General features: G+C 48.9%; 1 protein-coding gene across 4 annotated transcripts in view; it reads right to left on the bottom strand.

Moving 5' to 3' along the window:
* The window catches only part of PPP2R5D (protein phosphatase 2 regulatory subunit B'delta), a 27510-nt gene extending 3467 nt beyond the window's left edge, over positions 1-24043 (bottom strand). The window contains exons 1-14 of one of the 4 annotated variants that reach the window (XM_064415297.1): positions 23885-24043; positions 22995-23102; positions 16400-16622; positions 15117-15316; positions 14626-14736; positions 13180-13272; positions 12589-12719; positions 12418-12477; positions 11662-11770; positions 10763-10816; positions 7826-7996; positions 5755-5882; positions 2905-3006; positions 322-394 (exon numbers count right to left, since the gene is read on the bottom strand). In XM_064415297.1, the coding sequence (XP_064271367.1) occupies positions 322-394; positions 2905-3006; positions 5755-5882; positions 7826-7996; positions 10763-10816; positions 11662-11770; positions 12418-12477; positions 12589-12719; positions 13180-13272; positions 14626-14736; positions 15117-15316; positions 16400-16622; positions 22995-23102; positions 23885-23911 (1590 nt within the window). In that variant the 5' untranslated portion in view covers positions 23912-24043. Of the gene's footprint in view, positions 1-321; positions 395-2904; positions 3007-5754; positions 5883-7825; positions 7997-10762; positions 10817-11661; positions 11771-12417; positions 12478-12588; positions 12720-13179; positions 13273-14625; positions 14737-15116; positions 15317-16399; positions 16623-22994; positions 23103-23531; positions 23676-23884 lie in introns of those variants that run through there. The other 3 variants (XM_064415298.1, XM_064415300.1, XM_064415299.1) reach the window with 3 other exon arrangements.

The following is a 24043-nucleotide window of genomic DNA, read 5'->3' as shown; positions in this document are numbered from 1 at the left end:
CAGGGAGGAGTATCCTCTCCTCCCCTGTGCCCTCTGACTCCCAGCACGCTGCATGTGCAGCTGCAGTTCACAGTGTGGTCCATAAACACATATATGCTCTCTATAAGGCAGTACTTAGAGGCCAGTGCTACAGAGGGACAGCCTGATAAAACACTGCCAACATTCCCAGGACACTGGTTTTTGGGAGAGACACACCACTGCTGCAGCATTGTCCACAGGACTGAGATCAGATCCTAAAACCTGCTCTCGTGGGCTGAGAAAGCAGGTCAAGACCCCCAGCACATTCTTGCCTCATTCATCCTAGGTCCTGTTGTCACTCACCTGGGGGTTCAGTCGAGCCAACTCCTCTATTTTCTGCCACATTTCTTCTCGTTCCTTCATCCTGAACCTTCCCCTGCACAGAGAGAGCAAGAGCAAGTGTGAACTCCTGGGGAAAGCACAGCTTTCATTCACAGGATGACAAAAGCAAGAGACAGCAGAAAAGTGCAGGCAAGGGGAAGAGCTGCTCTGTCATTCAGAGACCCTTAATTCTACCTAGTTCTAAATCTACAGGTGAGATGGGGCAAGAAGAGGGGACACACTACAGCTAGCAGAGGGTAAGCAGGCATGCTCCTCGCTCACCTCAGAGCACAGGGGGGCCACACTGGGCTGCACAGGTACTTCTGGCCTGGCTTTGTGCTGCCAGGAGTAGAGCAGAGTGTCTGGTTTAATGCCAGAGTGTCTGGGGTAATGCCATGACACCAGTCTGGATTTCACACACACATTTTCCTGGTGCTCCCCAGATGCAGAGGAGGGACAAACTATTTTCCAACAGAACTGGGGTTCCTCTGCCCTGTGTTCCATCTCTCTCTAGCCATAACACACCAGTGAGCTGCCCAAACAGCCCAGGCATAGCTCTTGAACTTGGCACAGATTTTGGCACACATGTGAAGTGACTGTTCAGCAGGGTCACTTTTAAATCATAGGACAGTGAACGTTTGCTGCAAACAGAGGTGAGCATCCACCACCCCCTGTTATTCTCTTCTACATTTTAAACATCTGCACTAAAATCTCTGCTTTATTGCTATTAACTACATGACTTTCATCCCAGCTACTAATCTCTCTAGTGCCCTATGTACCCATGTTAAGGAGTTCTTATACTCTGTAATGACATCACACTCTTTAGAGTCATGTAGGCTTAGAATGAGAATGAAGCTGCCAAGCAGCAGATTAAGCCACCAGAAAACACAAGGTCACATAAACACCTCCAACAAACCAACCCCAAAACATCCCAAATGAATAACCCATTCAGGACAAGACACCATCTGCCCCAACTTCCTCACTGGTTTTCTAAAGGATTCTGATAATCCAAAAGTTTAAAGGTGTCTGGGGAGACTAGAAAGGTGCACTCAGCCCATTTGCACTGAACAGCAGAGAGAGAGCCTCACCACATGTTCCTGCACAGTCTGTCCCTCATGACCACCCTGGCTATAGCTCCACATCTGGGGGTGCAGCAGTGACAGGTCTGAGCTGGCATGTCACTTGTAGGCATGTTACTAATTAAAAATGAGGCTAAGCCATAATCAGACCTCTCAACATCTGGCTGCAGCCTAACAGTGAACACACAACTCTCTCCTTTTCCCCATTTCCTATTTACTGAGTTTGTTTGCACATGCAATCCTTCCCACACATGCTGTTTTCTAGCTCACAGCATAAGGTTTTCTGAAACCTAATTAAGCACAGAGGCACTAGACAAAAAAAAATCATCTTAACATGAGCAGAAAACTGCAGCACTACCCATCCTTTTATTGGACAGCACTGAGCTGCTCAGTTGAGCTTTCTCAGAACAATTCTCCATCAGTCACGCACAGTGCTGGGAACAGTCACCTTCAGCAGGCCAGCAGCTAAACAGGGAGAGAAAACTCCTGATGGAAACACTAGGCAGATCTTGTAGGAAATGTACTGTCACTGTGCCTTAAAATGTATGTAAAGATATTGGTGGGCTTCATAAACGCCCTAGAACGGGAAAAAAAGAAAACTTGCTTGCTCCCATTTTAGATCCTAAAAAAACTGAATTTCTCCATAAGCAGGTTACTCATCTGAAGGTCTAATTCATAAATCAACTAATTATTTATTATTGAGTTATTTACTCCTATTTCAGAAAACAAGAGAATGTACCCCAGAGTTCCACACTCCCAGCAAGGACTAGCTCTGCTCTCCCCACCAGCAGCCCTGGCTCATCCAGGAATGAGGAGCATTGTTTTACTATTTTATTTCACTAAGTCAGCAGAAAATAGATTAAAAAAAAAAAAAAGTTTCCTTCTCGCTTACTGGACTGACTCAGCTCACCAAGGCAAGCCACAGAAGCACCAAAATCAGCACAAGGCAGCAGAAAAAGTGGAGTTCTTTCCTCTTTACAGCATCATGGCACAGGTACTTGCTGAGCTCAGATTTTATCCCCACCATTCACTCTTTGAAACTGCAGGAATTATTCCATCTTTATCACTGGAAAATTGAAAGCATCCTGTGGCATGAAAGATGCATTATGCCCGCTGCAGCAAAACTCTTCAGAAAAGCCTTTCTAAAGCAATAGATTCTACTGACATCACTGCAACATTTATGAACTGGTAAGTATTTCCAAGGCAGAACAAAGCTGAGTATTCTCTATGTGGCAATCTATTTGCTCATGACTCAGCAAACTCTATCAACCTTTTCTAGGCTACCTGCTTCAGCAGGACTGAAAGGGTTTTTATCAGGGCACACCTCATCCCTACTGATAGTTATGGCTAAGGAATCCTACTTTTTGACAGAATTACTTACCACCTTTCCATTTCCCTTCTGCCTACTGGCATCTACCATCTGTTACTGTACCCCAAGGAGACTTTAGGATGAGCTCAAGTTTCTTGGCAAAAACCTCTTACTCACTTCTGCTTCTCTGCCTTGTATTGCTGTGTGCAGTCATCAAAAAGCTTTTGGTTCATCTCCATGAAGAGCTTCAGTGCATTGTAGATCAGCCCATGAATTGTCCTGCAAAGGAACGAGGAAAGGAGAACAAGTCATGGTGGGCAGGTTCTTACACCTCAGCTGGCACCTGCAGCACAGACAGGAGGTCACAGCAGCAGCAACTCATTCTACAGTGATGTGGCAAAAGACTCTCACACAATCCCAGCTCTTACCAAGGCAAAATCCCTTCCATAAACACAGCAGGAACTGTACAACAGGGGGAAAGAGATGGAGAAGAAAGAGAAGAACCTGGGACAGGCCTGCTGTGGTCAGATTAATGGGTGCAAAAATACACATTCATGTGGTCATTTCTTGCAGTCAGAAGTGGGAAATGAAGGGGAACCTGTTCAAGGCTGTTTTCGAGGGGGTTTTAGTGCCTCCCACTGTTCACACAACATATACACAATGACTTTTTTGGGCTGCCAGTATTTGGTCATGAGCTTTTTCCACTGAGCTGCCCAAAACACAGCCAGGCAGCAGCCCTGAAGAGATGGGAACCAGCACACAGAATATCACAGAAGAAAAGTCAGCTCTGTGTCAGTGATTTATGGATAGCTTGCACTCTGTGTGAACTCCCTATGGGACAAAGACTCTCCCAGGAATGAAAACAAGTGTTGAAGCTGTCTCTGAAATACCTGACCCAGAGGCAAAAGATGAGATTCAGCAGACTAAGCTCTGTGTTTCTACCAGCTCTGCAAATGGAATATCAAAGAGAGATGCAACCCTGCTGGACTTAAGCAGGCTGTCTGAACAAATAGATGAACTATGTGAAGGAAGAGGAGAATCTGAGGTACTCAACCTGCCCTGAGAAGATGTGGCTGTTGCTCAAAGACAAGGAGAAATAAGAGGAAAAGACTTTCAGAACTTCTTCTTCAATACCACTGGGAAGCAGACCACAAAAGACAGGAACAGCAGAATCATGAATCTTGGCTGCTGCAGGGACATGGAACAGGTGAAGGGTTTCAGACAAGAACATAAAGCTCTTTTCTGAGCTCTGGACTTGTCCAGCCTCCCTAGAATTAATTTTTAGCTAATTCACTAAAGGAAGTGTGTTAAATCAAATTAATTAAACTTGAATTAATTAGGTAAGGTATTAAATGAAGAAGTCAGAAGAAAGGAAATTGATAAGAGAACCATAAAACAGAGTAGCATCTAGGAATCAGACGCAGGGGACAATATTTGACATGGACAGCTGCCCAGTTAGTTCTGCTTTCTCTGTTTTTCCTGTACTCAGGGAGTCAGGCACTGTATTAGCCAAGTTCTCTGGTCACAGAGAACAAAAGGGTGGGACATTAGTTAACAAGCAGCCAGAAGTCAGATGGAAAATCTACTGCACACTTCTGAGAGACTGGCAACATTAGTGATAGGCAGGTATCAAGCTCTATGCAGACTCAATGGCCCCAAGGCTGGTAAAAGCAGGAGCCTCAACCCTTGCAGAATCAAGCCACTCTGGTGTGCTGTGGCCCTTTGCCATGCTGTGGAGAGATGGCTGGGGGCAAAATTAGAGGACACTGAGAAGTTATAGTCACATCCTAACAGAAGCTGTAACAGTTCAGGATGTACAGGGTAAAATGCAGCTGCTGCTCCCTGGATGGAATGCTGCTGGCATGCTCCAAGCCTGCTCCAGGATGGTTCCCCACAGACACAACCTGCAGCCACAGCCCTGCTGAGGGGATGGAACAGAGGCTGGAGCGGAGTGGAAACACTGCAACCAAGTTCCCTGGGAGTCCTGGCAGGGAGGGATCTCCATGGTGCTCTGCAGCTGATAAACTGCACAGGGCCTGGCAGCCATGGAGATAGGAGGTGTCTTGTGGCTGAGCCAGGAACCAGGGTGAAATCACCCTCCTTGGATGAGCTCAGTTCCCTACAACACAATTGTATTAACATAAATCCCCTTCCCAAATTCACCCTCCTTGGATGAGCTCAGTTCACTACAATACAATTGTATTAACACACATCCCCTTCCCAAAATCCCCCACCATAGAGTGTGACCACCCCTCATATGCTCTGTGCTTTATTGACCACACCTCTGAGCAAGGTGAGAGGATTTTACACCAATCAGTAACAAAGGCATGCATGACTAAGAGTCACTCAAGCTCCACCCAAACATAAAGAAATAGCATGAAAGTAAGCTGAGAATAGAAGTTAGGGAAGACTCCATTGTAACTACTGGGATCAGTCACCAGGCTGAACCCATCTTCTTCCCCTGTGGGTAACAAACATACTCTGCACACTGGATACTTTTACTGGGAATTAGAGCTTCTCTGAATTGCTTTGAATATGTTTTTGCAGTCACATACTTTCACTGGCAGTCCCTAAACCTTAACCTGTCACAATTTTATGTTTATAAGGAATGTTATTCCATGAACTGTCAGTCTAAGTCCTTCCCAAGCAATGGCAGTCACCAGCAACAGGGAACATAATCAAATAAAATGGAAGACCTGCTGAGTGGTTTCTCTTATGCTGTTGGCATAGTTCCCTGAATAAGTCAGTTGAACTGACCCAGCAGGACTGTTCAGTGAAGGGTTCCTCTAATAGGACACTGGCAGACTTGTTGGGCACAAGGGCTTTGGTTTTCCTGAGGTGCTGACAGAAAACTCAGAGGGTTCAGGACATCTTTTTCCATGATACACACTGATACCACCACCAACCCCCTGTCTCAGCAGCTGCTGCCACCAAGCACCATGCATTGCTGCACTGCAGCAGCATGCCCCAAGACTGCCAGTGGGTCAAACAATCCAGCAAGTGTCAGAGCATGGGGGAAAGACCTACTTGTTCCAATGACTCTTGGAGTTCTTGTAGAGGGCTGGAAACATGATTGGGAGGATTTTGGCTGCGTTATCGCTGATCAGGCTCATGATATATTCATTGTTCCAATAGTACAGCGCTCGCTCTGCCACCTGCAGCGGGAGAGAAAGGCATCCTTGAAGAGGCTCCTTGCAGTAACACCCGTGGTGCAAGGGAAGCCACCACCCAGCCAAGGAGCCCACGTGCTTCCCCACAGCACAGGGCTGACCTTCATGAACTTCTATGAGGCCATTCATCCTTTGCCTTAGACACTTCTTCTCACTTTTTCTCACTTTTCTGGGACAAACCTCATGTTCTTGAACAGACAACCCTACTGTCAATATACTGATGATTCCAACACCCTTTACATACTTAAGGACAGTAATGTCATCTACTACAGGTCCCAATTCAGATTAGCTCCAAGCCTTCTTCATTTACAGACTGTCCTCTGTAAAGTTCCATTCCTCCCTGGCTTTTCCACAACAGAGTCTCTCAGGGCTTTGAAGCATGCTTCAGTCACCAGTCCCACAATTCAACTCCCTGATTTAGTAAAGGTGAAAATATGGAAAATCTTGGGGCAGCCTTCCTGCTCTAACAAGACAAACAAGTCAAACAAGTTTCCACACAGTGACAGCAATGCAGGCTAATTTCTGCATTTAGTGCTAGCTTGAGAATGGCCTAAAAACCTAGAAAAAGAGACATCCAGACTCAGTTTTGCATTTCAGATAATGTAGAACTTGCTATATCCCCTTAATATTCCACACAAGTAAATGAAAGGAAACTCACTTTGTGTTCACTTACCCAGCTTTTGGTTTTCAAGATCTGGTTAAGCTTTTTTCTGCTAGATTAACACACAATCCATTCAGAGAAAACTCATTCCCACCAAGGTGCTCAGACTCACCAAGAAGCCAGTTCCTAATTTTGCTCTTCAGACAAGCTGTCGACTGCTCAGCCTGACTGTATGAGATGCCTTTGGGGTTAATTCTCTTAGGCTCTAAAGTGTTTGCACCTTCTCCAGGTTTCTCAGTATTGTTCTTCAGAGTTTGGCAGCAGATGAGGGCTGCTATCAAGTACAGGATGTCTCTCCTCTAGCCTTTACCCTACTTTATTTAAGCTCCTTAGTTCCTTCTGGTAGCTGCCTCCACACCCAAAGGTCACATTAGTCCCACCACTACACCAGTAATCCATGTCCAGCTGGTTTCCATCATGCTCCCCTAGACCTTTACACAAAACTGATTTTTTTACATACATGTGTGACCTAGACTGACCTTTTTTTGCCTTGTAAACACATGACTTTGTACCTCTCTATACCAAAAGACAAACTGAAGCCAGCCTGCCTCACCATGCAGTCACTCTCACTGGGAGATGACTGAGTCATTTTTTCTTTAACACTCCACCTATACCTGGGCCAACCATGTGTTTGACCAGCAAGCTCTCTTCTTCCTGGGCACTCTTCATGGCAGTCTAAAACAGTGAGTGAAGAATACCTGCTGGGAGCTACTAGCAGGTCCCACCACCCTTAGGACAACCATCCACAGAGATGACATTACCCAGCTATCACAGCCAGTTTCCCTTCAGTGGAAACAAGGAAGAAACAGACTCCAGCACTTCTCCAGTATACCTCACTCTTTACTACCTGTGCCAGAATAAAACAAACGACTTTCCCAGCACAGTGTCTTTGGTTGGCCTCTCTCCAATACTGCAGAGTGCTCGGTTTTACTTCAGCAGGGTGACCCTGGATGCATCTCCTCTGTCCCTGCTAGCCAGAACAGGAGGTGGCAGAGCACCTGTGCTCCAGCCCCAGCCTGCTGCAATACAGTGCTGAACAGCACAGAGCAGCAGGAGAGGCTCCACAGATCTGCTCTGTTTTCTCTTTGGATGAGCTCACGCTGTGGTTGTGCTGAGGATTCTCACTGCTTCCCACCACGTGTCACCCCAATACTTGCCCTGGTCACACCTCCACGTGCCAGATACAAGCCCAAAACTGTGGTGTCACCCTCACATGCCAAGTGGATTATAAGTCAATGCTCAATCTCCTCCCTGAGCTGCAACCTACCTGGAAGTGTGGGCTGGAGACACATTTGGCCAGCTGCCTGAACAATGGCTCCATAACTTTCACAAACTCAGATGGCTCAATCACATCCAGGATCTCCTCCAGCTCATTTAAAAACATCACCTCTTTGGGACTGTGAGTTTTCGGCCAGAACTTCAGCAACCCCACAATCACCTGAGTGGGAAGAGTACAGAGACACTTAGAGGCTCAAAGTCAACACCAGCTGCGAAATAAATTTTTAAGTGTCTGGTCACAACGGCAAGAGGGGAGGAAGTAACAGAATAGACACTCTCAGTAAGTCAGGACAGGTGACCAGTGAAGAAAGAAGAAAAAAGCCCAAACTCTGCAAAGTTACACTCATGGCAGCAGCTCTGCCTAGGCTGCTACAATTTCTTATTACAAGCACAAAGCTTACAATCATTTCTTATCCCCCATCACAGCTTAACACAGAAGGGTGAAACTGGAGTGGGCAGCAGCTGGCAGACAGTGCAAAGTAACCATAGAAATTCAACTAATTAAACTGGAAATGCTATAGAGAAGGTCTCTGAAGAGTCATTATTCAAAACACTACAGAGCTTGAATACTGGGGAGCACTGAATAAATAAAGTAATGGATGGGTTTGGGACAAGGAAAGGAAATACTACTTCACACAAAAGTAACTGGATTATGGAACTTATTCTTGCAAGACTTTGTAGAGACTCAAAGTTGAAACAGACTCCAGAATGGAACAGACAAGTTTATGGAGTTCACACCTAATGTTTATAATTAAAAATGACAATGCAGATGCAGCTGCTGGCTGAGTAAAACTATTGCTTACAAGAACAGGGAAGGATTATATCTCACTAGATTTTATTTATTTATTTTTTAATACTGCTTCCTGTCCTACCCATCTGCTTCTAGACTACTTCTAGCCTATAAAGGCAGGATCCAAGGTGCTGCAGACCTTCACTCTTTGGAAGAAGAGATGCTTACTCTGTGGACACAGAGTCACACACAGCCGGCCATAGGAGCTCCATTTCAAACCTCTGTACTTCAGCTACCTGATCCTGAAGTCAGGCACTTGAGAGGGGGTTCAGAGCAGCAGAGGGACAGTAGTGGGCAGTGCAACAGCAGGATTAGAGATATCTGAGCATTATGTTTCTGCCAACTCAAGGCTTGAGAAACCAGCAGTCCATTATCCCCAATGTTTGTCATTACTCATGTCTGCCATTCAGGCCAGAGTTAGCTTCAATGACTCAGAAGTCATTTCACCTACAACTAAGGTGGCGTGAGGTGTCTGGAGTCTGTGTTTGCTATTGCTGAGCACGTCTGAGGCCTTGCTCACCTGACAGTCTTTCAGACTGCTGTTGAGGCAAGAGCTACCATGTCAAGCCTTGCTGAGCAAGCTTCTGGGAGGCCATTTGAGGCAAGTGTGGACCCAGGGAGTAATCTGGCCTCTTTCCAGCACTGCTGGTAACATCTCCCTGTGCATTCAGACTTGCTGATGCACAAGCCCTATAATTCTTCAGACTTCAGTTACACCAGGCATCTTGGGGGTCTTTTCAAAACCTTCATAAGGAAGGTGCTTCAACAGAACCCAAGTTGTGGCAGTATGGTCTTGGTATGCCTGGTTGAAACACAACACAACATCCACTGAAGGTAGTGAAATCGGGTCATTCCACTTGGGTCATTCCACATTCCACAAGCACCAAGCCAGACCTGGGTCTGTAATCCAGGAGCCACTAAACAGTTATCCAGAAAAAAAGTGATGAGCTACAGAGCTTTACTGCCTGAATAAGCTGCAAAGTGAAGCCTGGGAATATTGACAGATTTCTATTTCTCTCTTCTCCCTCAACCTTTGAGGTGCTTTGGCAGGAGGTGTAGGACTGGATGTCAGCCACAGGAAGTACTCAGCATGATCAGGAAGCTACTTTAAGCAGTTTGTTTCAGAGCAGGCTTCTGGGAACAAAGGAAATGGAGGACCCAGGTTTAAAGGAAAAGCTAAGAGGTCTGCTTCAGCACTGCTGGTGTCAGAGAGCTGACAACAGCTGACCAGCTTCCACCCAGCACAGGCAGGCTCACCATGGGCACACACGTTTGAGGCCAAGAACAGAACGACCTCAGCCAGCATTACTCATTAAAACACTCACACTTTTGGTGCTCCCTGCTACAGTGACAGAAGTGTGTGTTCTCTGCCCATCTGCTGTTTTGAGCCTGTGAAGCTCAGCTCTGTAGAAGACATTTCCTGGCCTGCAGTGGGTGGAGAAACACTTGTCTCCTTCTTGCACCCTCTGCCAAGCTGGCATTTAGCCTGGTTAACACTGCAGGTTCATGCAGACAGTAACTAGAATATGTGAGGTCACCATTTACACTGCTCACATTTTAGAACCTGCTGTTTCCCAGCACTAAATCCTGAAGGTAAATGTGTCTACAATGTGGCTTACCTCTACAAAAGTAGCAAACTGATGCTAAAGCTGGAAGGAGAATACTTTCAGGAAGGAACAGTGGCATGCCTAAGTAGATGTTGTGTCCCAAGCTGCTAACCTCATCCCCATAATTCTGAAGCCAACTCCAGCAGTCTGGAGGAGCTCTTACTATTTCAGGGCTCCCACAAGCTCTGGTTCCATCAGATGGTCATGTATTTTGTCTCTGCAGTATCTCTCATTAGCCAGAAGCTCTGGTCTAGAAGAACAGCTTGGTATCCTGTTCCTTCTGCTACACCAAGATCTGAAGCATAAAGGAAGATTACAGCCCACCTTCCTGAAGCTTTCAGGGAGAATGCTACAGGCTTGCACATGAGCAGTACAGCCCCTTCTCCACCCAGGGAGCCAGGCAAACCCAGTAAACAATACCTATGACTCCCAGCTTCTTTACAGCAAGGGTGAAAAAAGGCTGCTCTAAGGAAGCTGTGAAGCTTTTTGGGATTTGACTGTCACACAGAAGAGAAGCAAGATTACTCACTGGCTCTGTCAAGCTGCTGTCTTTCTCCAAGAACTGTACAACACAGTATGCCAGCTGTAGGAAAAAAAAAAAAAAAGGCAAGATTAGAGCTTCCTCAAGACTAAGTGCTTCCACCTCCTAGGCTGGAAGTAACACCATGCCCATTATGTTGCAGCTCTAAACAAATCCAGTTTACTGATGGCAAGTGAAGACTTTAAGACCAAGCAGGCAGGGTCTGAGGTCAGGACATTTGTGTAATTTAAAGGACAAAACTTCAGTCACCCAGAGCAGTCCACAGCCAATACGTTCAGATGAAAGCACAGCTGCACACAATGGGGAAGAACAAACCTGACAGACACAAAGCCCTGCCCCACAGAAACAGGGCAGAGAAAAGACATCTCTACCTGTATTTTTTAACTTCCTATCCCAAGTTCTCATCTTCTCTATTCTTCTGTTATGTACTCAAAATTGGAAGAAATTAATCTCTAAACTGATCTAGCAGACTAGCAAGCCAACTTCTCCACATATCTCAGTGGTGACTAATAGCTGATACACCACATGCACAGGCTGATGACTGCAGCTAGGAAATTTACCTCTCTGGTTTCAACAGGCCCCCAATATTTCACAAGCTTCTAGTACAGAAAGACAAAGCAAGCCACAGCATTAAGACACTGGGAAATGTCAGGATTCTTTCCTATAATCAAGTGGCACAGGCCCAGACAGCACAAGAATGGAAGAATCAGTATAGTATGGGACTAGTGCAGAGCCCAGAACATCTCACAGCAGGAACTTTGTACTATGTGGCTTGGTGGATAGCTATAAACAATTAGCTTATAAACTAATATAAATACATAGTGCTTTTAACAGCTGTAAGCTTTTGCAAAATCCCAATCTGCCCTTGAACTTGTAACACTTCTCACCTGTGGATGGTACACACTGAGAGACTTCACTTTGTGCAGTGGTAACAACACCCTGATGAGGAACATCTTGTGCTCTTCCTTCAGAGGCAAAGCAAACCCATTGATTATGCTGAGAAGAAACAAGAGTCTTGTTAAAATTTTGACCCAGCAGAAATACAGTGCCTCTCAGCAGCCCCTTGAGGAAGCACCCACTAAAAGCATGCTCACTGCAGCCCAGCCTGCACATTGAGCTCAGCAAGAGTGTTCTTGGCAGGCACCACAGGGAAATGCCTCTGATGGAGCCTGGACTCTGCTCTGTCCCTGCCAGACTGAGCCCACACACACTTAGGCAGAACCTCTAGGGAAGGCCAGCACTGAAGCAGCTCAGTGCTTGAGTCTTGTGCATTACAGAACAGGAGGATGGCAGCACAACAGGGCCACAAACAGAAGGGAAGCTGAAACCCAGGAGAAGGCTGCCCATTGCTAAGGCTTCTGAGAGCTGTGAGGAGCTCTGCTCCGTCACTGCCTGCTGAGGCAAGATAGCAAGTGTGACTGGACTCAGACTCTAAAGAACAGGAGACAGATCTGGGGAGGGGAAGGCTACCACTGTATTTATCAGCACGCTGGGGAGTACTTTATGCCCTGTCAGAGAGATTCTCTGGAAGAGGTGCCTCCTGCAAGGACTGCTGAAGGAAGGCACTGCCTTTTCAGACAGCACTCTGGGCTGGGAGGCCACTCTCACTATGGGCCCTCTGGGACTCCCAAAAGTGGCCTTACCTTCCCAGGATCTCCAGTAGCTCTGCAATCCCATTGTGGTGTTCTGTTTCATAGATGAACCTAAAGAGAAGGATGAGAAGTCATTGCCAAATGCTGGATACAGTTTGATAAGCAAGAGGAAGGAAAAATGCTGGAGACAGGGAGTCTGAATGGTAGTAAGAAAGATTTCACCTGTAAAATATATTATTGATCTGTCTCCTCACATATGCTCTCAGACCCAGGAACTTCCCATAGATCCTGTGCAGAATAGTTTTTAGGAAGTCTCGTTCTCTGGGGTCTTCACTGTCAAAGAGATCCAGCAGCTGTGGGAAGAGAAATTCAGTCAGTGCCTGCATCCTGCCCATCTGGGCAAAGCTACCAGCAACACTGGGCACTGCTCCTGTTTGCTCCTGTTTGGCAAAAACAGCTCTTTCAGTTGAGTGTTGCCTTCAGCACCCTGAGCACAGTGGTCATTTCCCTGAAACATGTGACCTCCTAGTCACAAGCTGGAGCCATCATCCTTTCTTTCACCTTCAGAAGCACAGGGATGGCCTGCACATTCTACAAAGCTGCACATCCCCAGCTTTCCCCTGCAAGGCCCCCGTGCCCCTCTCCATCTGTACAATGAGTTAGGAGTCCCAGTGACTACAGCTCACACAGTCTTGCCCTGCACAGAAAATTCTCTGCTCATTCAGGACAAAAAAAGAAAAGTCACATCATCAAGCAGCAAAATCTGCTGCACATTCTTCATAAAGGTGGTGCTCAGTGGCAGCAATTACTTACAGATAGCACAAACTTCTGGTCAATGTATTTCTTGGCTACATTTGGTTGAAAGTCAGGCGACTCCAGGAACCTGAGGAAGAACTCGTACACCAGCTGTTGGGGGAAAAGGAGAGATTACTTAGAAACCTCCCTGTCCTCTCACCAGTGTTTACTTCAGATTTTATGTTCTCCTTCTCCTTAAGGATTCAGGGAAAAGCCAGGAAGCCCAAAGAGGAGCATAAAACCCAGTGTTTCCTTACCCACTGGGATCAGCTCAGCTGCCCTTGCTTTAATGGGCAGGGGTCTCTGGTGGCACATAACTGCCCAAATCTGAGTGAGATCTCACCACCTCCCAAAGATAACATCCACCTACTCAGATTAAGACATTAGGCCTGGGAAACTCTTCCCCTGTCTTCAGCACACATCCCTACAGAGATCAGAAATCTCCAGAGACGGCAAAGGCTCAGACTCACTGGATGCCCTTGAGACATGCCAAGGAATAACAGAAGAGCAGAAAACTGAAACAGACCCCAAAAAAACATGCAGTGTCCTCTGCCTCCTGGGTACTGACTCAAGGTTGGCTTGGCCTCACTAAGCCAGGAGAGCTGCACGCTGTGTCCCACTTGGAAAACAAAGGGCTGCTTGCTTTAAGAGGGCTGTCAGTGCTGAAACATCAGCTTCTGGTCCTGCTGTTCTCTGAGAGGACTGAGTCCACTCTCATCCCTCCCAGTGGTTCTGAGGGGCCACCAGGCCAAACAAGATCAATGCATTTGAAAGGTCTGACTTTGGAATTGAACGAATGATAGAATCATGCATCTACAGCTAGGGTGTACCTGCCAAGGACAGCAGTAAAGAAACAACTGAGATGCTGACCAAAAAGCTCAGCAATCAGTTGCCCCAAATCCATGCTGGCTGCTTCTGACTCAATTCTGAGAAACAAAAGCTGCCTTGCATTCACAGCACTCTGGTGCTGAAGACACGCTATTTCTAACAATGCTCACATCCCTATGTCAACTGGAGCAGAGAGAAGTGATTAACCACTGCTGCAGAATGACACCTTATTTCTTCTCTGTATTTTCTGCTTCATTCTGCAGTACCTGCCTCTTCTTCTGCCTTTGTCTGCTTGACAACACATCCCCGTGCAAGTGCCTTGAGCTTTCCTCCTGACTTCCACTGCTGAGCTCTGCTAAACCATGCTCACTTGGCACTCTCCTAACCCTTTTTACCTAGTCTGTCTAAAGCCATCTGCAGGTGAAGGTTGCATACAGGCATCAGCCAGTTCCCAGGACACCCTTGCTTCCTGCACTAGCTAAGAGGCACCTCTGACCCCTGGGTGGCAGGCCTGGCCTTTCCACAGCAACCCTTGCAGGCCGGTGAAGCAGCACTGGCAGGGCTGGCAGCCTCTACATGGATTCTTAACTTCATGGAGATAAATTCACCAGATCTATACCCCCCACCTCTCCTCACCTGAAGGTGTGGCCAGGCAGCCTCTAATGTAGGCTCATCTTCTTCAGGATCAAATTCTGCTCCTGTGGGATTGGACGATGGTGGGAGTGTCCGGAAGAGGTTCACTGAAAACTGAGGTGAGTGAAAAAATTGCATGAATGACATTCTGACACCTCATGATGGTCCTCCATACAGCAAATCCTTCACTGCAGTGACACACTGTGATTTGTCACAGCTGTGCCCACACGCTGATCCCTTCCTGCAGGCTGCAGGGCTACAGTCTGCACAGGACCTCCCCAGAGTGCCAGAGACAAGAGTTCCCACCTCTCCCTACAGCAGGCACTGACACTACCACCACCCCCACACACACTTCTCTTTCTGGAGGTGGGTACATCAGGAATGGTTAGGACTGGGGTCACACTCCTCTCTGACAAATCCCCATCCCCTCCTCCTCCCACACTTCCCTATTTCTTTGGCACACAAGCCACACAAACGCTGGCTCCGTGCCCTACCATGATAACAGCTTCAGGGTAGATGGCCTCGGTGACAACATCCCGGTTGTGTGTGATGTATTCCACCATCTCATTGAGACCTGCTCGCTTCACCTCCTTGAACTTCAGGTCACTGAGGGGGTCAGAGATGAAGTCAAAAAGAACGCAGCACTGCCGCAGCTTCTGGATGAAAAGCTCTTCTCGTTCGTGTGGAGGAGCATCTGTCAGAGAAAGCAGGGACATCTGTCCATGGGGACAGGCAGGCATCTTCCTGGCTTACCCAGGTAGCACTGTGGTTTGCTCCCTGTGGTTTCCCCCTCCCCTGTCACACTGCCCTTGAACTGCTGGAGGGGAAGAGGGGGAGGCAGTGTTATCCCATAGTGTTATCTCTGCTATGGACATGGGACAAGGCAGGCAGAGAGGCTGCCAGGCCTCTGAAGCAACTATCCCATGAGGGGACTTCAAATGTGGGAGCAGTTTCTAACCTGATAAGCATTGATCTCTTCCATGTACAGAGTACATGAAAAGGAACTCAACCAGCTCCCATCACAGACCAGTGACAGCCATGTCCTGCACCCCAGAGACACAAAGGGAGCTGGGCAGCACACACTGCAGCCCAACCCTCCTGCCAGAGAATAGGGTGGAAGAGAGGGGCCAGGGTGGCAGGAGCTGCACATTAACAGATTCTCTTTTTGATACAACTGGAAACTACACAGTGCCTTGGCCTTCCCCAAAGGCTTATCTGTGTCTGTGAGCAACACCAAGCAATGGCTCTGCCTCAATGACTGCTGAAAATGCTTTCTCCTTGTCCATATTCATGTTTAATTGCAACATAATGTACACTAAGTGCTAATACCAAGCTGCCCTAATGTGGACAGGTTCAATTGCACTATCGTAATTTGCAATGGAAACACAATGAGGAGGAAGCCTGCTCCTTCCCCAGAATGGGTGGATGTAGGAACCAAGGACAGTCTGCACCAAAGTCTGTACTTTACCATCTTCCTGCACAACCTGCTGAAGAATCTGAGGCAATCCTCAGGACACGGAAGCAGGTTTAAATACCTCAACTGGGAAGGTAACTATGAAGTTTGCATTGAGAATATTCTGATTATTTTAGACCATCCATCAATTCTGGACGTGCTAACAAGCCAAGCACCTTTCCTAGAACAATCCTTGCTGCACTGCCCCAGTATCTAGCTGGACACTGGAAGGGGTGCTTTGGGAAGAGCCCTTACACCACTGCACTCTGCCTGGAGAAACTGCAGCTTGTCATGCAGGTCACTTCCACCCCACTGCCTCTTTACCTTTGAGGGCTGGGAGTTTTTGCAGCTCCCTGTTTTTGCTCAGATTGAAACGGGAAGAGCTGTGCCGGCGCTCCTTCTTCACGATCTGGGGTCCCCCTGAGTACTTGATTTTGTTCAGCTGGGTTGGGGGGGGAGCGCTGTTACTGGGCCGCTTGTTTGAAGTTGGCTGCTGTTGTGGCTGCTGCTGTGGCTGCTGAGGCTGCTGCTGAGGCTGCTGGGCCTGCTGAGGGAGAAAAGAGTGAAACAACTCAGAAGCTTTTACCTACAAGCCTTGTAAGCAGACACCATCAGCTTCTCCTTGGAATGAAGAACCAGGCAGGTTTTTCACTGTTGCCTTGCAGTTGAGCTGCATCTCACCAGCTCTAGAGCTGCTGGTTGCCTTTGCAGGACACCTGCAAAGTGAACATCAGTTTTACTCATGTCTGCAAGGTACCACAAAGACACCAGAGCCTCTCAGCACAGCCAGTGCTATGGACATGGAAAGCAAAGTCACATCTTGTGACAAAATTACATGAAGCAGAAATAAGAATTTCCTGTGGTCCATACAGAAATCTCAGCATGCTGCTGTCCCTGCAGCACTCTGTACAACACACAAAAAGCAAGTTTAGAAAACCAGAAATTTGTTTTCTTATCCTTGTGCAGGGAATCACTTGTGAAAAAGCAAAGCATGCATTACACAGCAGACATTTAAAGGCCTTGGAAAGGCAATAGTGAGGCCCACTACAATCATTGCTGCATTCATGGCCCAGGAGTAGCTATAAACCACATGGATCATACATACAAACAGCCTTAGATCCCAGGCTGTGGGCTCTCCCAACCCATCCTGGCTGCCATCTCCCATCTCTGCCTCACTGCTGTCTGGAATTCTGTAGATGGGCTTTTCCCACATCACTCCTTTCAGCCACACAAACTGTCTGCCTGCATTCTCCTCTCCCACTGCACTCTTGTTTCACTGCACTCACAGAGGCACTTTCTCCTGTTTAGCATGTGACCAGAAACTCAAGCCAGTGTTTGCTCAGCTCAGCTCTCTTCTGACCTTGCTGAAGCTCTCCTGGTTCAAGTCCCACTTGGACCATAATGACTCAATAACTAACCCTTGAATTTCACACTGACCCAACCTGTGTAAAACTCAGACAAAGGAGGGCAACATCCTGCCAGGAAGCAGAGGGATTAGCTGGAACCAGCACCCAGCCTACCCTGGCTGTGCTGCATGAGCCACCTCCTTCCTGCTGGTACACGAAGCCAAGGAGCTGCAGGATGAACCTGTTTAGGATACAGCAAGAACAGCACAATGGATGGGGAGCAGAGGGAGTGAAATTCTTGGACATCACCTCCTTCTTTCCCCATAATTCTCAGCTGCCACATAGGGCACAGTGGTATGAATGCAGACCTCACCAGAACAGTGACCAGCAGTGTTTCAAAGGAGTGCAGGAGCTCAGCAGAGCTCACCACCCTCCAGAGGGCCACTCTGTTCCAGGCTGAGCTGCAACTACCCTGCACAGTCCTTTCCCTGAACTGGTTTCCAAAGAGGTGCAGCACAACACTGCAGTGCAAGAGCAAGAGTTACTGTACCTGCAGCATGTGGAAGGCAGCAAAGTAGGAACAGGGAAAGCTGTCTACAGGGAGATGTTGCTGTACAGACTGAGATCTGTACAGCAAGTATAAAGACTCTCTGTAGACAACAGGGCCCAAGGCAAAACATCAATTTTTTTGCCAAGCCATTACTTTGAATGAGAAATCTGAAAAAATTTGTTTCTGGTCTGGCTCTGTTTGAAGGAAATCTTGAGTGGTTCTGTTTCAAGCTCAGCTCCAAGCCAAGGTGGGGGGAAGACAACAAGATCTGAACTCTCTATAGTTTACATGTGTTTCAATTCCCTTCACGGAGTAGCATTGTCCCATGATGAGAGGACGCAGCCAGATGAGCTTGTGATAAAAACTGCAGTGTCTGCCAAACAAAGCAGGCCCAGACTACAAACTGGAGGCAACTTATCCTAAAGAGCAGTCTCTGCTCAGTGAAGCCAAGACAAAGCCTTGCTGGCCAGCCTCCAAGACTGAAAAGTTCATTCCTCACCCTGAATATTTGGGTATCAGGGCAGTGTGAGCCACTCAAAATATTGTCCAGATGCCTTTGGGAATCCTCAACTCTGCATCACTCTCCTTCCGCAGGGAAGAAGGGAAAAATCTGAATGCTGAGCCACCACAGAGCAAAGATGGTAGAGAGAGAAGCAGGAGATGCACTGGTGGCCTCCCAGGTAACACTGAAGGAAGCAGGACACATGGGCACTCCTAGGTTTTAGGACATGCCTGTGTACTCCTCACCCACCCAAAAACACCACAGGCAAATGTTCAGAGTATGGTGTGTTTACTGCATGTGAACACGCTGCATCAGGGGGCTGGAAAAGTCCACCAGCCTTCAACAGTCCACAGTCTTCAACATCTTGCATGAAGAAAGACAAAACATAGTTTCAGGTTCAGCTGCCAGCTACTTGAAAAACAGTCATGCACATGCAGAAGTCCCACAGCTGAGATTGCTAGGGAAAACCTGATGGTTGGAGAGGTCAGAAATATGCTGCAGTGCTCAGAGGGTTTATGAGGGGCTGCTTGTACAGGCACTTTCTGGGATCAAGTTGAATCCCTGCTTTCAGAAGGTGCTTCCTGTGGCAGGCCTGCTGTCCTGCTGCCTTCAACACCTCCTACCTTGGCACATGAATCAGTAGAGGCTTATTTTAAGTTTCCTAACACTTCTCTGAAGTTTCCATCCCTGAAAACACAGCAGACTACTGAACCTGAAAGCTTTTCTCTTCATGTTCAGACTCTTTCTCTGACACCAACACCAGCCAACTGCTCTATGGCTGCAGGCACCTCTCTACCTGAGCAGGCTCAGCCCCCTCCTGACAAGCAGAGCTCACACACCATGACAAAGCCAACAGCTTGTTGGCTTTTGCTGTGGCTGTTACACTGAACATGCTGAAGTGACCAGAGAATAGCACCAAGCACAGAGGGGTAGCCCCACTTCCCCCACTGCAGTGGAGCAGCTCTTTGTGCCAACAGGATAGGCCACCCCTAAATTAAACTGAATTAGAACTCCTGCACACAGGCTCCCTGCCTCCAGAGCACTTCCTCCCCACTGGTTCCCACCACCTCCCCTCCTAGTTAGGAACTTGCCTGCACAAGTCAAGGAGCCTCAGGCCCTGAGCTTGCTCTGTGCCTTTCCTCTTCACCCCAGAGAACAGAGATGCTCTTCCCCCAGCCACCCTGAGCTGTGCTAGCTCCTCCTGCTCTCCCCTAGCCGTGCATGACCTCACCTCTGCAGGCACTCCTACTGCAGCTGGGTGCATTGACACTCGGGAAGTCCTTTCTGCCTCACTGGTCCCTCGAGCATCCCCTGCTTGCTAAGCTGCCCAGCCCAGATCTGCTCTCAGCTCCTCCTCCTCAGATGACTCTTCCCTTCCCATCCCTCAAGTCAGTACCTGCTCTCTTTGTCTGCTGTTACACAGCTTCCCCATTAAAATGAGGCTCTCTGCCTCAGAAGTAACACGAACACACTGTAATGCCTGCCTCTGAATAATGAACTCCAGGTACTGCAGTAACAAGCCCCATGGAGATATGTGCAAAACATGAAAATACAGCAGCTCACTAAAAGATACACCCTCTCCCAGAGCTGCAAATCTCATCAGCAAGGCTCCAAGCTGCCCTTGAGGCTGCAGAGCAACTCCCATCTTTACTGCTGCTAATGCCTGCTCCCACTTCCAGGTCATTAACTCTTTTCCCCACCCAGCTGCCTCTCCCAGTCTTTCTGGCCAGGAGGAGTAACTCTTTCTCATCCTCTCATTCAACGCTGCCTTGGTCTCCGACATTATTTTTTTTTTCCTCCTTAAATAGCTACACAAAAATTCTCTGCATTCACATGCAGAGGGACTGAATTAAACATACCTTTAATTTCCCACTCCCTGCTCTCATGTTTTACTCCACTGCTCCTTGTCTCTTCCACAGCAAACTGCCCCCTCAAAGCCAGGGGCTGGCCAAGCTCTGCTGGCTATTCACATCAGAGAGATGCTCATCTTGGAGTAAAACTAAGAGCACTGCAGTACCCCTGTACTTAATAGAGAATCCAACACTTGTCTTCCCTTGTGGATGTGCCTGCTTTTCCACATATCTGCCCTTCCAGATCAGCTCCACTAAAAGCTCCTTTGCTGCAGAGAACAAAGCACTTTGCTTAGGGGGTTCTGGACTGGCTCCTACTCTCTTCATCTCCCTCCACAGAGATCCCCATAGGAGCTCTTTGTCCACTGCATTTGCCCAGATCCATCAAAACAGAGCTGCTCTGCAACAAGCTTTACTCATCCCACCAGCTAGACAAGACAAAACAAGTCATAACTTTCTGGTACCAGGGTAAATTAAAGTTGGTTCTTTCCCCTGCTCCATGGAGCATGGTGTGAGAGAGAAAAGCACAAGCTGGAAGAGGGCTGCCCACATGCTGCTCCCCTGCTGCAAGCCCATTAAGCATCTACTGAGATATGAAGAAAAAGGAAAGATCTCTTTAGTGCACCCAATTTTCACCCTAGAGCAGGCAACCAACCAACCATAACTCCACAAGGGAATTCACAGGGCATGAAACTCTCACAATGGCAGCAGAGGTACCCAGGTTGGGCTCAGCCCATCAACCCCACCAGACAACACCACTCCCAGCGTTTCACAAGTCAAACCACCTCTTGCTTCTGACATAAGGAGTTTTGCTCCCAGCACACATTACCTAATTCTTCACACATTGTGAAAGTCAAAATACCTTTCTGTGTTTCCTGAAGAGCAAGAAAATCGCATTCAAACTGGTATACATTTCTTCTTATCAACCAAAGAGCTGTCCTCCATTCTGCATCAGAGTACTCCAGAGACAGGAAAGCACCAAGAGGGAACAAACTTCACTGCAGACTCAACAGAGAAAGGAAGAGACCTGTGGCAGTACACACTGCAGAAGTGTCTCCTTTCTGCTCTGCTCTCTGTTCCTATGATCAAAGGAGACGCAGCTTTCCATCTTAAAGGAGGGCTGGATTTTGTCTGGAGTATGAGGAAGTGGCTAGGTGTGTTTTGTGGGAGGGAATTTTAGACACATCACTTCTAAGTTTCTCCTGCACCCAGGCAAATATTACATGCCATTTCAGGTCACAAAAGGAAGCTTGTCACCTGTGACATTCTTCCCTTCTTACTGCACCACTTGCAGCCAGCAGAGCAGTGCCACAGCCACTGCTGATTTGGATGGACACATCAGAGTGACCTCCTTTGCTGGCCATCCACTGCAAGACCCAGACTTTCCTACACCTTTCCAGAGCTGTGAACTCAGCAAAGAGTTCCACATAAACAAAAGGTAAGTCTGACCCCATAATGCCAACACAGGAGCTCTCTCACTTCCTCTGAGTCTGCAGGCAGCTCTCCCACCAAGCTGTTTTCAGCTGCATACACAAAACAAAACAGAGAGAGGAAAAGGCCAGGAGGGAGGATCTACAAAACTGCTGCCTGCTCCAAGGCACACATGGCAGGAGCACAAAACTGAGTGGCTTGTAGTAGGTTTATTTTCTGAGGCTCTGCAATGCAGATCTATGCTTTGGAGTAGACCCTAAAATAACACTGACCACAGCCATGCCACTGTACTACACATTTCTTTCTAGTCTTGATTAGCCCTACATCTCTCCCATGCACAATGTGTTCCAAACAAAACTAGAGCACACAAGCTTCTATGGATGTAGAAGTGGCATAGCTTGTTTGCCAAATTGCAGCATTAAAATAAATAAGCCACACACACATGCATGCTTCCTCAGATGTGTATAACATCCTTCTGAGACAATTCTCAAATTCCACAGCCACTGCCTGAATGCCAGACAAAATCAGGGCTACCAGAAAACTTCCACAACTTTGTGCTAATTCTAAGGACAGCTTACCATACTATCATATTCTGCTGAGGCCATTCTAATGTATCTACCCTGGCAACATCCAAACTGAGAGTGAGACTGCACATCTGGGAATACAGACTGTGCCTTCTTGTGAGGAATGCTGCATTCAGCAAAAAGGCTGTTATATCAAAGGAGAGCCATTTAATCTCTAGCAGTTCATTCTTTTAAGTGTTCCTATCCATTACTTCCTAATCTCACTCCTCCAGAAAATGCCTCAGAAGAACAGATCTTTTCCTATTGCTTCTCACTACTCTCCCACTCTGACACAAAGTGACAACGGAGTTCATGGCACTTTGCTCTGACAGGAGCAAGGAGGCTGCTCCCATCTGCCAGCCTTCCACCTCCTTGATAATCATGGCGTGTCCCTTTCTGCAGCCAACTTTGCCATGCCCTGCCCACCTCTGTGAGCACCACTCGCCCTCAGCTTTGTGCCAAATGTCTTTCTGCAGGTCTGTAGGGTATGAGACTCATCCGGTCTCATCCACAGTCATTGTTCCCTTCGGGCCAATTTTCCTTCTCCGACTTCTCAAGATCCTGGTGACATGTGTTATCTGGTGGAACAGCTTGAAGCAGCTAAAACGAAAGATTTAATTCCTCCCCAAATAAGAGTTTGCACAGGCACACTGCTGTACCCAAGGTGAAAGCCTTACCTCTTCTGAATTCTCTGCCCCACCATCCTTCCCGCTACTGCTGCTGCTGCTGCTGCCGCTGCTGCCGCTGCCAGGCTTTGTGGTGCTTTTGGTAGACTTTGGAGACTCCTGAAAGGACGAGAACACATTCAGAGAAAACTCCGCCTTGTTCAGAATTTCAGCACCTCTCTGCAGAGCTCAGGTGTGTGCTGCCACACAGCACGGCCCTGCTCCGGACAGCCACTCCCAGCCCTTTCTCGCTGGGAACGGCATCCCGCACGCTCCCGCGGCGGCGGACGCGCAGGGCGAGGCCGGGCCCCGGAGCGATGCCGGCATCTCCCGCCCGCTCACCGCGGGCTGACCCCGGCGGGGCACCCGCGGGGGACAGCGCCCTGTGCCCACCCAGCCCTTCCCCGGGGCGCGGCCTCGTCGCAGATACGCGGTGCCAGGGCGCCCACAGCCCCGGCCCAGCCGCCCGAGGCGGCGGCAGAGGCGGATCCGGGCCCTCACCCCGCCGGCGGCGGGAGCAGCGGGGCCGGGGCGTGGGTGCGGCCGTACCTCCCCCGCCGGGAGCATCCCCGCGGCCGGCGGAGCGCGCAGGGCGGGCCGGGCCGGGCCGGGCCGGGCTCGCACGGAGGCACCGCCGGCCGCCCCTCGCCCCCTCCCGCCCGCCCGCCTCCCCCGGGCCCGCGCGCGCCCCCGCCGCCCTCCTGCGCCACCCGACCCGCCCGCCGCGGGAGCGCGCCCGCGCCCCCGCCCCCTGCCGGCCACAGCCCCGTGCGCGCCCCCGCCCGAGGGCTGAGCCCAGGGAAGGCCGCGCCGGGGAGGGGCGGCGGGAGCGAGCCGTCGGCCGCCGCGCCCCGCGCGCCGGAGCTCCCCCGGCGCCGCCGCCGCCGCCCCCGGGGCCGCACCTTCTCCTTCTTCAGCTTGTAGGGCATGGTGAGCGCCGGCCCCCAGCCGCTCCGCGCCCGCCGCCGCCGCCGCCGCCGCCTGCGCCCGGGCCCGGCCGCAGCGCCCCGCTCCCATTGGGCCAGGCGCGCCGGCCTGCCTAGCAACAGCCTCCGCCGCCG

Source organism: Passer domesticus, chromosome 3 (assembly GCF_036417665.1).
Source record: "Passer domesticus isolate bPasDom1 chromosome 3, bPasDom1.hap1, whole genome shotgun sequence".
NCBI classification, from domain to species: domain Eukaryota; kingdom Metazoa; phylum Chordata; class Aves; order Passeriformes; family Passeridae; genus Passer; species Passer domesticus.
Note: the sequence above shows the minus strand (reverse complement) of the source record. Positions and strands in the feature narration are given on the sequence as shown.